Source organism: Varroa jacobsoni, unplaced genomic scaffold (assembly GCF_002532875.2).
Source record: "Varroa jacobsoni isolate VJ856 unplaced genomic scaffold, vjacob_1.0 contig02883, whole genome shotgun sequence".
Classification (NCBI taxonomy): Eukaryota; Metazoa; Arthropoda; class Arachnida; order Mesostigmata; family Varroidae; genus Varroa; species Varroa jacobsoni.
Genome location: NW_019214899.1, coordinates 32,006 through 42,770, shown reverse-complemented (window position 1 = coordinate 42,770; position 10,765 = coordinate 32,006). Strand labels below are relative to the sequence as shown.

The window sequence follows — 10,765 nt, the reverse complement described above, 5'->3', positions numbered from 1 at the left end:
CTACAATGAGAGCGGTAAGACTATATATATTAGAGAAGATAAACTGTGTGCAATTGTTGGGTTAAATTATGCGTCGTCTTTTTCATCGTTCTAGCTGTGTCCAACTACTAGCTAACCTATATTACATTCGTAGACACTTGGCCTCTTCAAACCATAGGTCATCTAAAGGCGACATAAATAGTTTTCATAAAACATGTTTTTTCAACTATCTTCGAAAGCAATTTCAATAATATTTCAGGCTGAATAATCAGCTCGTTGATTTTCAAGTAACACTACGCAGGAAGAACTTTTTTCATAAACGATTACAAAGACAAGCGGAAACTTAACTAATTTCCCCTAGTAAATGCAGCTATGCAGGTATGAAGCTTTAAAGGTGCTGGTTCAAACATCGCAGAAATGAGAATCAAGCCTTCGTCCTTTAGATCACTTCAGTTTATTATACAATAGAAGCTTACCGAATTACTGCCTCGACAATGTTCAACTTTACGGACAAACCGTAATGAAAGAAGCGTGAAATGTCAAATTGTGTTATTACATTGCTTTTACAAGATGTGCATTTCTTTTGTCACACTAAATATTCCATTACCTGTTATTGAAGGAAACGTTTTTGCTGAAGACAAGCACGCATTCTCCGAATTGGTAGGGTGTCTGGCGTATCATTAGTGCAATGTATAACAGGTACTGAATGCTTAATTAAGGCTGAATTATGATCTCATGCAAGAATAGCGTGAACATCCTAGTTTATATTACGAGACCAGTTTCACTGTCGCAGCTAAAGATTTTATTCTACGTGGGTGTCTTCTGCGATCCTTCGATGAGTCACCTCACTTGCTCAGTCAGCGAGGAAAATTTTTTTCTATATGTTCAAGATACCTATATCAGACGGCCTTTGTGGTAAAAATAGTAACAATCACATGGTGCTTTGGAGAGTCGACTTTCTGGAAGTTGGAACGGGCTGGTTTGATTAGTTTACCTGGCACATACATTTACAATTCGCAGAATTAAATTATAAACCATCAGATTAGTACATTCATTCCTCTTTTATACAGAGGCCCTCGAAAATAATGGGCTACATAATAAACGATGAAATTTAAAAGCATTTCTGTTGCTAAAGTCTTAACAAAATTGTATAGGGCTTACGCATACACTTGAGGTGCAGACAATACGATGAGGTTATGAGGTAAAATGCTTCATAAGGAATATTTCCTTCGAAATCTACAAAAATTCGAGCCTTTAAATGGATGCATTATGTACCTTCCAAGACAGAAAATGCGCATCTTTTTCTCATTTTCCACACACATTCTTCGTAACATTTTAAAATCATTAATGATTTGTATTATGTAGATTATTTCTGCCAAGTTTAGCTCACAAATTGCTTTCGACGATATACACATATATATATATATATATATATATATATATATACGATATAGAAGTGTACTTAGTTTTTCGAGTGCTACAGAATGCACACAATATTGGATTTTTTTAAAAAAAAACGAGTTTTTTCTTGTAGTCCCTACGTTCTACACGCCAGAAAATGTTTCTGTCACAGAAACGAAGGTGGTATTTGAGGGGCAAGCTGTACGTAACGATTCGAAACTTCATTGCTTGTATAACAAATATTTTAATCGACCAAGCATTACAATAAGCGTAAGAGGTCTTATTTTTGGCTCCCCACAAAGAGCTAGCCCGTCAACGGAAGCATCGTTGCGACCCATTAGCAATAACAACTGGATCATTGACATCGATAGTAGACGAGGGGTATCGGACAGCTGCTTCTCAGTAACAGAACGAGTCGTATCTTTGTTTCTGGGGAGGTGAAGAGCTAATGCATTACACAGACCAAATTTCTCCGTTAAGGTGTTCGTTTAATCCTGGGGGACTTCCACTCGCCACACCCTTTGGTTCAGCACTGATATTACCAAATATTGCTTGAGTGAACTTGCAGGGATGATTTTTTTTATGATGAATTCTTACTAATTAGTGGAGAAAATATTTAGATAACGTAAAACGAAATTACAAAAAAGGTAACGGAGTATCCGAAGTATTGCAATCGAATTTTTAAAAATTAATAGCTCAGATTTACCAGAGTCCACTAAACAATATGGTGGGAGCAATGATGCGAGGAAATTACAAAGAACAAAAATGACAGCTCCAATGGCGGTATTTAGCGTAACCACGGGTTTGGCTTTAGAATTCCGCGCTAGGTTAGATTGAAACAAGTAATAGAATAATATCACAGCCCGAACTCACCCTGTTTAGGTCGGATTGGAACAGGTAATAGGACAGTATTAGGTAAGACCTATTATCCATGTAGGGTATATATCATGTACGAGAAATCAGTGAATAGGAAGAAATCGATACTACAAACGTTAAAATTTAGTCATGATTTCAGGAATAAAGGGTACCCTCACCTCATTCATAATTCATGTTTATAAACGCCCAGTGCTTTGCTTATAAGCCGTTTTTCCTTTTTCGTTCAGAGCTCTTCAGTTTCAAAACTTCAGGTTTCGAAACGATCCGATTCCGAAGGTACTGTGTGAATAACATGCGAACCTATGATAAAAAGAACACCGTTTGCAGAAATAAAAGTACCAGGATCCTATTCAATGTGCGAATGCATTTTAAACTCTAGGTATAAAAAAAAAACTAAGTCTCTAGGTAAATATCCCTCCTTATGAGCTTTTTCGATTGTTTTGAAGGCATACTATTTCTTACAGCTTTTTTACAGCCGGCGCAAAATTCAGACGTGAGGACGTTAGCAGCCTGATATAAAGTAAACAAATCTGCTGTGTGATATAAAGTAAACAAATCTGCTGTGGAGTTTGTGGAGTTTCTAAGTCAACAATGTAGCAGCGCGGTATAGTCCTTTATACGAAGTAACTAATTGCATCCGCTGGCAGTGTGCTCGCCGTTTGTGCAGTGCTCGCCGTTTGTGCATACTTTAATTACCTCACATGCTTTTTGGCTTCTGAAGTGATTATTTTTTGCCTTCTAAAGCGATTATTCTAAAAATTCCTCTTCGTATAGCATCAACAACAGAAACATCTATAGTAATGAAAAGGTATATCAGAGATACAGTTAAAATAATTACGTATCGATGTACGGTATTGATATTAACGCCTTGCAGCCTTAATCATTGGATGAATCATTAAACGCAGATGAAGTAAACGTTCTGTGGCGAACACTCGCCAACATCTTCCAACAGCTTTGTTTTTATATTCCCATAACATTGCCTATTGAAAACGTAATTTCTAAAGGCGGACTCGACGTTTGCACATAGGACGAAATAAACTTTCATCCACGTTATGAATGCTCCTATTAAATGAAACGTTCGGAGGAAATCTCGCGTTATTTGTCGGACTCTCGGGCGTCGTGTTTACGGCAATCGCAACACGTACCACGTCTGAGCTAAGCAGATAGTCAACGGCTACTACGTTCGCGCATGCCAATTTATTTCGATACAGCCTGTCCATTACGCGATTAGTGCCCGGCGTGAAAGAACGAACCCCACCGCGATTGCGCAAGGTGTTTCGTAGCATTTTCAAGCCCAAACGTGGAGTTAGCTGACCCTGGAAAGCAATTATACAACAATTATAGCAACGCGTTAAAACAACCTTCTTACCCTTAAAAAGAAGATACGCCTGGCTGAATGCGAGTCAAAAAAAGATCAACATGACCATTATGTGAAACCTAGGCTCATTCCATTAACGCAGAGGTAATTGTTAAAACTAAGAGTCAATAGTGTAGTGGACCCCTTATATGCGGCAGCAATGGTGCTTAACCCCTATAAATAGGACCTTTGTTAGAGAGATTCGAAGCACAGCACAATGTTTCGCATCTAAAAAGTATGACTCAGCAGAAACAAACAGTCATAGTAAAATAGTCTGTTCTGTATAGGGGAGAGCAAGCACCGTCGACATATCTCCTACAGTAATCAGTTATGCGGAAATGTAGTCATTCTGGAAAAAAGAACAAAATTGAAAATGTGTTACACCGAAGACAAACGATGACTACCTTTCATGTAAAACCAATAACGGCAAGTCCATATACTGCAATACCTATTTGCGTTCTAAACTGGATCATCTCCGTAGAATGTTTACCTTGGCGACCGTAATACGTTTGCTGTTTTGGACTTCAGCGCAGAGACGCGCGTCGAGAAATAGCTCAAGCTGCGATAGTCGATCGGTATTTGCCCAGATGTGCAAAAACGATGGCCATATACATGGGCTAACATCTGGCACTGGATGGGCTGTGGACACAATGAGGCGTTTATTTGATTCCCATAGCTCGCCGAAAGTGACATCTTCTTTGAACGGTGCCATAAACTCACCTAGTTCACTAGAAAGAAGCCGCCAAAGTTCGAGATGAAGATCTGTCGTCCACCACCACTTTCCAGAGATTTTAAATTTATGTAAATCAATTAACACGATTTCTTTGGTAGCTTCCAAAAATCGACGAATGTCTCGGGCGATCTGATCGAATGATGATGTTGTCACGAACGAGCCATGAACGCTCCAGAATGTAGCTGTTCGACAATCCAAACCGCGTTCCTCTCTATACATGTCATTCAAAACGTTATTGCTACCGTTTGCATTATCATTTTCTTGGTCTATGCAGACGATGTTAGCAGGGCGTGCCTGTCGTCGTTTGGGCGAAAACGACGCCCGAAGTTCAATATAACGCGCGCCATAGAATAGCTGATTGAATACACTCTCGTCTTGACACTCGACGTACTGGGTCACCCGCGCATGGACCGTGCCACCGTCGTAGTAATCATACGTTCCCGAATTGTGTGTGCCGGGTATAAATGCACGCCGAATCTCAACGTTGCTCAGAAACTCACGGGCTTCGTACATCCAGAACGGGAAACCACGGAAACAGTCGACCTCCATGATACGCATTTTTGTATCGAGGACAGCGATCCAAAAATAGATACAGTTATTATTAAGTACAAACGGAGTATCACATTGTAGTCGAGGCATAGTAATGTTCGTTATGTAGTAGCCAGATGACTGGTCCGTGGATGAGACCCTTTCGAGCATGTTAGTGATATTGTACTCTGGCGGATGGCCGTAAAGCGCGATGGTCGAGTTCGGCTCAATGTTAAACCATCGCATCTCAACAAAGCGTTCGTCTTGTTCAGCATTTGTTGAGCGTTCGCGAGCAGTTTTGAGAATTTCGTGGAAACGGAACTTCTTGCGAGAAATACCGGGAAGTACCGTCAACGATATTCGAGAGTACCGTGACTTTCCGTAAACTGACGGGGAATTCAGCTCAACTATAGCCAACGGATTTAAAAGCAGCTTCTGAGACCACATAAAGCAATGGGTCAACCAGAATATCGTATTAAAGCCTCTGAGCATCGTTTTTTTTACCAATTTTGGCACTATTTATCCCAGACGAGTATGGCCAACATAGCTACTATGTCATCTCGTCTCACTGATAATGCGAAGGCAAAATATTATCCTACTTAACTTAGGCAAAGATAAAGAGATCTAGGTTTGAAATCGAGCGTAAACATACATTTGTATGCCGGAAGCCAGCCGTTTGAGGCATCGTTAGAGACGGTGCCAGACGTAAAAAATTGCAAACATTTATTTTCAGTATGTCATTTTTGGGCAGAAGGCTGGCCTGCAGTCGTTCTTCGCTCGATTAAGTATACCTAATGATTTGGTATTCATCGCTCCTTATTGCTACATCTCATATGTTCTGCAAGCGAGATGCGTAGGTACACTATATTCCATTAAGGTAACTATAATACACTAGGTTCAATGTAATCATGGTGAGCTGTTTATCTGTACATGACTAGCTAGACGATGGATGCAAACATAATCTCCTTGCATTGGAAGAATGCTTATAATAGCAAGTTCTGCAATCTTTTTTGAAGGGTGAAAAACTTTTAGCTTAAATAGGAACCGTTTATTTATGCGGGTGTCTTTAGATTCTAGAATCCGGAGTAAATAGCTTCGGACTGGGTTATTTCTGCCCCAATAAACGGCATAGACTAGATGAAATGCGTGCTTAAATGAGCACACATTGCAGTAACTAGATATCGAAGTTTAGCCGTTCGAAGTATGTAGTTTGAACTGGGCATATGGCTAAGGTCAGACACTTAATAGTTAAACCCACGTTACAGAACTAGGTCACTAGAGCGTCGAACGCCGCACGGGTAACGTTGTCTGATTAACGGTTGGTGGTTGTAAAGCTGCGTGGAAGCTGGCACCCTTCATAAATCATTGTGATCTATGAGGAAAATGGCCCAGGAGACAGAGAAGGCAGTAACGGTGGGGTACGAGCCTCTTACGTAGGTCATGTCTCACTTTAGTTTTTATCAAGTGCATCTTACGTGACCAGAGTTAACATCTGAAGTAAAAAGATACAATGGTTTCACTAAATTAGTGATACGCACTTTAACAAATCAGCTGGGCTCGCTACATTCTCAAACGGGTCCCGACGCTTGAAATTACGGGTCTGTTATTAAATGCACCAGAGGGACTAGTCAGAACGTTGTTACAATATAGTAAATGAGAATGGCTTTCATCTCGTCCGTGCAGGTCGTCTTCGTAATCCGCATTACCGCCGGACAGCTGTAACCAATACTTACACTCAAGTCGATTATACGCTTATGCATAAATCATGTTGTAAATTAGCATGGTACATATTGGAATGAACATTTATCCTTCAATAATTGTTATTATGAGATAAAGATGTTGTTAAAGTGCTCGTTGTTCTCAGCAGATCATCATAGATTTTCCAACCCGAACGCTAGCATAGCTATCAGTGGAGCTGCTCTCTTCTTTGTTTTTTGTAGGAAACAATTTCCTACTATTATGATTATTTATCCAGGGGTTTAGCAGCAACGGATAGGTTGCTACCACTGACTAGTCGCTACCCTTTTAGGTTGTGAGTTGGCTTGTAAAGCCTCTTGTATACCTTGTTAACCATTAATGGACGGTGCCACGATGATTGTTGGACTGCTCTTTCTTCACGCTTCGTGGTTAGTAAAGCCTTTCCGCATCGCAGAGCAGAGGCTACCATCTAAATTTGCACCACCTTTTTTTTTTACTGGCCTAAGCAATTTTCGAACTAAATCGTAGCAATAGAAAGATGAAAACAAATTTGTTTACAAAGAATAAGGTCGCGGCCGATTCACGTTCAGGCTTAACGCGACAGGGCTAATACTCGGATTAAGGTGGCGTTATGAAAATCAGCCATGCGTGAGGCTATCGAATAGGATCTAAAGCGAAAATCAAAGCTTCGGTTAATTGGCAAGGATGCCTATTTTACGTAAAGCCTCTTCGTATTTTAACTATGATCGTAAATACGATTAATTAGGTCTCGCCTTAGCATTGAGTTGATTGGCGAAGTCAACTTAATCCGCAGGCTGTCTACTGAAGTGACATGTGAGGCCGCCTCACCATCCAACCATGAGTATAGATTTATCGATAAGATTACGCTAAAAACAGAAAGCAAGCCGAGTTAGCGATTGTACCTAACCGGTCGGCGCGTCGTGTGCGTTCAAGGCGTGTTGGTGCAATATGGCGCTGTAGCTCTCGGTGTTTGTTTCAGTGCGCCTGTATGATCTTGGGTCAACTGCAGCTAGGTTATACTGTCTATGGCGGGAATTTACTATGCGTCTTTCGTTTCGAGTTCACTCGATCGCCTCGTTTTATCTCTGTTTTCTCTAATAAACTGTGTATACCGGGTGTCGCCCGAATTTAAGCTCTGACGCTCATCGACGATTCTTGGTGTCCTTTGACGCTTTTTGAGGCTTATCCTTGGATTAGGACACATTGAAAAGTTGGTTTCGAACTGTCATTTGGAACAGGATTGATGAATAATTCCTACAGGGCACCCTATGAAAGCTGCCAAATCCACATGATGAAGGGTTGGCCTGAAATTCCAGGCAATTCTTAAAAGTTTCCGCTATGTGCAAATGTCGCTAGCTAGGTCTAACTGTGTATTCCGCCTCCTAGCTACCGCGCTCATGTCAAGCCTTACTTTAGCGCTCATTTATCATTAAACATGTTGTTTATAAAAAGTACCTTCAGCAATGCCATACTTTACGAAAACAAAATATCGAAAGGTTGATTCTGTCCAAATTCACATCCCTAAGTTGCTCGAACCCCACTTGTATTTTTCAAAATAATTTTCACTGCACTCAATGCACCTGTGCCATCTTTTTTACTTACCTAAACACTTTTCGAACTTACTCGTAGAAATAGATCCCGGCTCCGCTCGAAAGGTCGCAAATCTGTTGCCAGCACGATTCGAGGCAATACAAGCACTGCGTTTTTCCCTATGATATGTACTATTAGGAGCAACATATCAGCCGGTATATTATGGTATTGAAAAATTTATGACTCGTTCTGCCTAAGTTTCGGGTTATTTTGACAGCTAGAATCCTGCAATTTTCTTAAAACTTCCTAGTAGTTAGACGACTTGTTATACTCCTTCTGGTACCTTAGGCCTTTCGGCAGTTGTAATGAGCCTTTTCGCAAAATAGTCCGACATGACTCCTGCGAGATGTCTAATACCTCCGCAAGCACCCTGAGGCTGACTCGGTAATTGAGCATGAGTCATTTTGCTTATTCCAAGTCTGGATTTGTACTCGCTATGATAGAATATATAGATCAAAGGTTGTTTGCAAGGCTTCCTTCGTCATGCCCACCATTGCTGTCATTTATATACCCGGCTGCATTGACTCATAACCTAGCTTTCAGAATAAAGTATTGCACTGCATGTATGTATAAGACTGCCTTCATCTTTGCCAAATCACTCAATTGTTTGAAGGTTGATGCTGCAAGGGGGCAAGTAACTTGAGCCTGATCAAAGCTAGGCTCAATGTTTCCTTCAATTAGCAATAGCGTAGTCAATACCAATGGATTGTCATACCTTATAGTAATTAACCTTGAACGTTTAGCATTTTGCTCAGTAGTAGGCCAAATTATCCGATTGCAACTGGGAGAAACAGTTTGTGTATATATAATGATATATTGTGCAAGATTGGCTGGTTTTAGTGCGTCAATTTAGCTTACCTCGCCGATGGTGCCGACGATGGATCAGAACTTATGAATATATTAACACTTGGTAAAAAGCCAAAAACGGGTGGTTTGGACAACACAAAAATTCTTTTGACCTGTTATCGTCCATCGCCTTAATCAATATAGTACACCCACCCTTATTAAGACAAAGGTAGATTTCACAATTGCTCAAATGAAGATATATCATATAACTAATTGTTTACATTAATAGCACTAGGTTTAAATAATCATCGTTTTGGCGCTTACGTGATACGCTAAATGGATTTTGTTCGCGTTTGTTGACGAAACAGTTTGATCGCTACGGAAATGAGCCGCTTGTAATTACCAAAGACTCAATTGTAGCATTTCTTCAGAACATAGAGTTACATATTTCCTTGGGTCTTCTTTCCTCTCATATGAAGATACCTCCTCTATACATTTGAGGTGGATGAGTTTCAATGTCTAGATATTTCGCAACAAATCGGCATCTAGTCTTCTGTGCGTATCTCTGAGTGCATAGCGTATCCCTAATACAGGATATATTTTAAAGGTCACATAAATAGATATATGCAAGTCGCAGTGAATGATACGTATCAAAAGAATATATATATCTTAATTTATTACAGGATACGATAACAATTTTGTAGCTAACGAAATATATTTTATTTCGGCAACGGTTCCTTCCCGAACTGAGATACACTCCGAAGCGAACAGGGTTCACACAAGCATCTCATAAAATAATGTTGCAATTGAATTTTTACGAAGCGTTTTCCTGAACGTTAGCTAGAACTAGGCCTAAAGATTTAAAATAGTTTGACCCGCTCATTGCTGCAGGCGCCTCCGGTGATAACTTCTAGATGTAGAACCATTCAACTTTTAAATTTTCAATGAAGATGCTTCGGTTCCAACTTTCTAGACTGCTTCTTTTAAACTAATGGTGCGTCGTCATGCCTAGAAAATTCGATAAGACAGATTATGACACACGAAACAAATGTAATTAGGGATACTCGGGAATATCAAATTTCTACATATGAGAAGTGGTCATCTATTTGAGCCATTTGACATAAAGTCTAGACATGTATTACTTAGGTGTAATGGGATTAGTACAGCTCGGCTATGGAGCTAGAAGCGAGACCTAAGTTTTGAGAAGGGCATTTCCAGGGCAAGCGAGTATGAATCAGCCGAGGGCTCGTTAGTTGTAGTATACGCCGCCAAGCAAGCTCGCTTGCTATCTATAAAATCGTGAACTACTACTACTATCTACTAAAATCACCAATATTACCAGTTCTGCTACTCTATTATTCGTTTTTCGTGCTTTCCGCCCCCACCGCAGCAGCTGTTGCAGCAGCGCACCAGAACTAGCATCTGAGCCCGATTAGGGTCGGAAGTTTCTTTATGCCGGCGCCCAGCCCGGCGAAGCAACAGGCAGCCCGAAAGCCTCGGGGCTTTAGGGGATTAGCTGATGTGAGACGAACGCCATATTTTTTCTTTTGCTAAACCTCACCCGGCGACCAATAGCAGCAGTGGCGATGCTCCCGTGTCTGCTTCACCTAAAACCCAGCTTTACTCTTTCCTCAAGATTTTAAGGCGCTAAATAAGTTGCAACATGCCCAAACATGCCTGCTCCTATTCACACACACACATATACATACATACATACATATATATATATATATATACATATTTTATAAAAAAAATTTATACCAAGTCTTTTGAGAAGACCAAGTAAACATATGTTT

At 40.3% G+C, this 10,765-nt stretch overlaps 1 protein-coding gene across 2 annotated transcripts; it reads right to left on the bottom strand.

The window, feature by feature from the left end:
- Positions 1–6: 6 nt before the first annotated feature.
- On the bottom strand, positions 7–5,542 carry LOC111272656 (PI-PLC X domain-containing protein 3). Of its 2 annotated transcripts, none has more exons than XM_022854237.2 (2): positions 4,104–5,533; positions 7–3,572 (listed from the first exon to the last, which is right to left on the bottom strand). In XM_022854237.2, exons 1-2 carry the CDS (start codon positions 5,364–5,366, stop codon positions 3,255–3,257), a joined length of 1,581 nt encoding a protein of 526 aa, XP_022709972.1. In that variant the 5' UTR covers positions 5,367–5,533; the 3' UTR covers positions 7–3,254. The 2 variants fall into 2 exon arrangements, with proteins under 2 accessions (XP_022709972.1, XP_022709973.1); XM_022854238.2 differs by having other exon boundaries at positions 3,435–3,572; positions 4,334–5,542.
- Between the last annotated feature and the right edge of the window lie 5,223 nt (positions 5,543–10,765).

Bases quoted from the DNA above. Each gene is read 5' to 3' on its own strand.
- LOC111272656 (XM_022854237.2), bottom strand. From the start codon at position 5,366: ATGCTCAGAGGCTTTAATACGATATTCTGGTTGACCCATTGCTTTATG. The intron at 3,573-4,103 runs GTAAACATTCTA...ATTGCTTTCCAG, and splicing joins AACGTATTACGGTCGCCAAG to GGTCAGCTAACTCCACGTTT.